This window comes from Colius striatus, chromosome 4 (genome assembly GCF_028858725.1).
Source record: "Colius striatus isolate bColStr4 chromosome 4, bColStr4.1.hap1, whole genome shotgun sequence".
Classification (NCBI taxonomy): Eukaryota; Metazoa; Chordata; class Aves; order Coliiformes; family Coliidae; genus Colius; species Colius striatus.
The window spans coordinates 56,471,398-56,474,423 of record NC_084762.1 but is presented as its reverse complement, the minus strand read 5'-3'; the positions used below and the strand labels follow the sequence as shown (position 1 = coordinate 56,474,423).

Genomic DNA, 3,026 nt, shown 5'->3' with positions numbered 1-3,026 from the left:
ATTGAATACAATTGAGTATTTGGACTACACTGTTTTTTCTCCATACCAATATCAGCCTGAATCCTATGACATTACTTCTGCAAGTATCCAAATGTAGCTGGCTTCCAGACACAATTTAAAAGTACCATACAAAAGTTACTTGTCTTCTTTTGTTAAAGAGTATAGTTTTGGGGGGAAATTTTTCCTCAAGCATTAATTATAATTGCAAACTCCAGCTGACGCCTACATACCAGAAAAAAATCCCTTCCAAAAACAAAGTTAAGTTCATTTACATTTTCTATACTCTGAGAAAAAGGAGCTCAAGTCAGGGCATTCATCTTTGCAGCAGGACACAGCCATACCTGGAAAGAAACTTCCTTGGCCCTGGAGACCCTTTTAGAACCATTGTCATGGCAAAAGAAAGCATCACACACTATGCCTTCACTTTACACAACCTCAAGGCATGACTGATTTAACTTCAGATTAGTCTCATCAAAGGGCCCTAGGGCCAAGAACAACAAAGACAGCTGTACAAAAATTTATTCTCTTAAAGTACAAAAGAAAAAGATAAATATATTTAAAACCAGATCATAAAAACTTTTCTGGGCAAACAAGTAAAGGTGCTGGTGTTGAAAGAAGAACAATAACTTTGGGCAGATATATATAAAAACAAAAAACTGTAAACATGCTGCCACACCAGTCACAAATCAGTTCGAACCCCACTCTTAATCTGTACGATGTTAGAATACTCCTGTCCAGACGGGGTTTTTGAAACTCTCTCGGGAAGATTCCAATAAATTACATAAATAGGAGCGAGGCCATGCGGTCACTGTCAGTCCAGTCCGGGCCGGGCCGGGCCTCGCGCGAGTCTCTCACACCTCGGGGTAGCCGCAGTAGTAGACGGCGGTGCTGGCGTCCGACACGGCCGAAGACACCAGTCCCGCGCTCTCGGGCGCCGGCAGCCCCGCGGCGTCGTGGCCCGCGAAAGGCAGCCCCAGCTCGGGCTTGCAGGCGAAGCGCAGGTACTGCTCGAACTCGGTGCGGTCCACCTCGCCCAGCAGCTCCTCCTGCGGCAAGTGCTCCAGCTGCTCTCGGCACGGCCCCGCCTCGGGCGGCGGCGACGGCTGCCCAAGCGGCGCCGGCGGCAGCGGGCCGCGCCCCGGGCCCGGCGGCTGGCACCCCTGCCCGTAGTACGCGTGCAGCGGCGCCGGGCAGCCCAGCAGCCCCTGCAGCGAGCCGCCCGGCCCCAGCGCCTCGCCGGGCGGCAGGTGCCGCCGCAGCGCCGCGCCCGCCGGGCTCTCGCCCGCCGCCGCCGCCGCCGCCGGCGGGTACTCGGCCGCCGGGTGCGGCGCGTAGCCGTAGGGCACCAGCGCGCACTCCTCCTGCAGCCCCGCCGCGAAGAACGGCGCCTCGCTCTCCGCCGCGTCCAGCGGCGACGGGTCCGGCGTCGGCAGGCTGTAGCCGTCGAAGGCGGCGCCCAGAGGCGGACAGTCCCGGTAGTGGCCTGCGCCCGCCGCCGCGTAGCCCTGCTCGCCGTACGGCAGGCCCAGCCCTTCCACGCACATCCTGCCGCCGCCGCCACCGCAGCTGCCGCCGCCGGCCTCGCTGCCCAGCCCGGGCGCCGCCGGCTCCGCCAGCCCGTGCTGCAGGAAGCCGCTCTCCACCCGCTTCAGGCGCTTCACCTGCTTTCGCCGCCGCGGACGGTACTTGTAGTTTGGGTGGTCCTGCATGTGCTGCACCCGCAGCCGCTCCGCCTCCTCCACGAACGGACGCTTCTCCGACAGCGACAGCGCCTTCCACGATTTACCTGCGACCACCGGCAGCGTCAGACAGACCGCCCGGCCCGGCCCGGCCCGACGGCCGCGCCGCCGTCCCCGCCCGCCGCCACCCCCAGCACCCTCCGCTCCACAGCCCTCGGCTGCTCCCGGCCCCTACCCGCAGCCTGGCTCTCGAGATCAGCTCAGCTCGGGCTCCTCGCTTCCCCGCACCCACCCGCCGGGACCCGCCGCCCGCTCCCGTGCTCACCCAACATCTTGCTGAGCTCGGCGTTGTGCAGGTCCGGGTTCTGCTGCGCCAAGCGCTTGCGCTCGTCCTTCGCCCACACCATGAAGGCGTTCATGGGCCGCCGGATCCGCGCCTCGCTCTTGCTCCGGCCACCCGACGGCCCCGACGCCGCCGCCTCGCCCTTTGCCTTCGCCTCGCCCAGCGGGCTCAGCGACTCTGCCCACGGGCAGGGGCCCATGGCCGGCATCATGATGGGCAGCGAGCACCGCCCTTGCGCCTGGTCGTCGCTGCTGGCGTAGCCCGCATCGGGGCTGCTCATCTCGGGATGGGACGCGCCGCCGCTGCCAAAGCCGGGAGCTCCGGCGGCGCCACGGGTCGCAACCGGCTGGGCGCTCGGACCTGCCTCGTTGCTGGCGGCTGCCCGCGCACGGCCCTATTTGAGCTGCGGTGTGGCCAATGGGGCGGCGGGGGCGGTCGCGCCGCCGGACGGTGGCGGCGGCTCCCGCTGCGGCGCGGGGCGGTCCCCGATGCTCCTCCCGACCCGGCGGGCAAGGCCCGGCACCTGAGCTGGGCTCTACCGGTTCCCAGCCCACGCAGCTCGTTGCCCCTCGGTGTCGGCTCGGAGACCATGTTTCAGTATATCCGCGGTCCTTACCAGGGCCGCGTAGCATCGCGCACAGGGAGAGGCTTCTTCCCATCTATTTCTGTCTCTGCCGCTGCTCCGCGGGATCCTCCGTTGCCTTTCGCTCTTGGCAAATTGGTTTAATTAAATCACGACATATTCAAACTTAATCTGACCCTCAGTTCTTCGGAGAATTTGAAAGACTATGAATACAACATTTCTTGTTTTTCCTAGAAGGACCTTTTTGGGGTTATATTTATTATTGTCCACCCTTTAGAGTGTTCTGGATAAATGGGACATTCTCATCAGCTGTAATAATTCTCCAAATTCGAGCTTTCTAGCATTCGATCGCACTTTTAGTCGTACCAACAATGCTGATTTTCACTGTGTACCGCGGAAGACGTTTATGAGTGCCGGATCT

The 3,026-nt window shown here is 61.3% G+C and overlaps 1 protein-coding gene across 1 annotated transcript; it reads right to left on the bottom strand.

Moving 5' to 3' along the window:
- Window positions 1-509: 509 nt before the first annotated feature.
- LOC133625385 (transcription factor SOX-17-like) lies at window positions 510-2,422 on the bottom strand. Its single transcript, XM_061995927.1, has 2 exons — window positions 2,005-2,422; window positions 510-1,786 (listed from the first exon to the last, which is right to left on the bottom strand). The coding sequence occupies exons 1-2, from the start codon at window positions 2,300-2,302 to the stop codon at window positions 852-854; spliced, it is 1,233 nt and encodes a 410-aa protein (XP_061851911.1). The 5' UTR covers window positions 2,303-2,422; the 3' UTR covers window positions 510-851.
- Window positions 2,423-3,026: the final 604 nt, after the last annotated feature.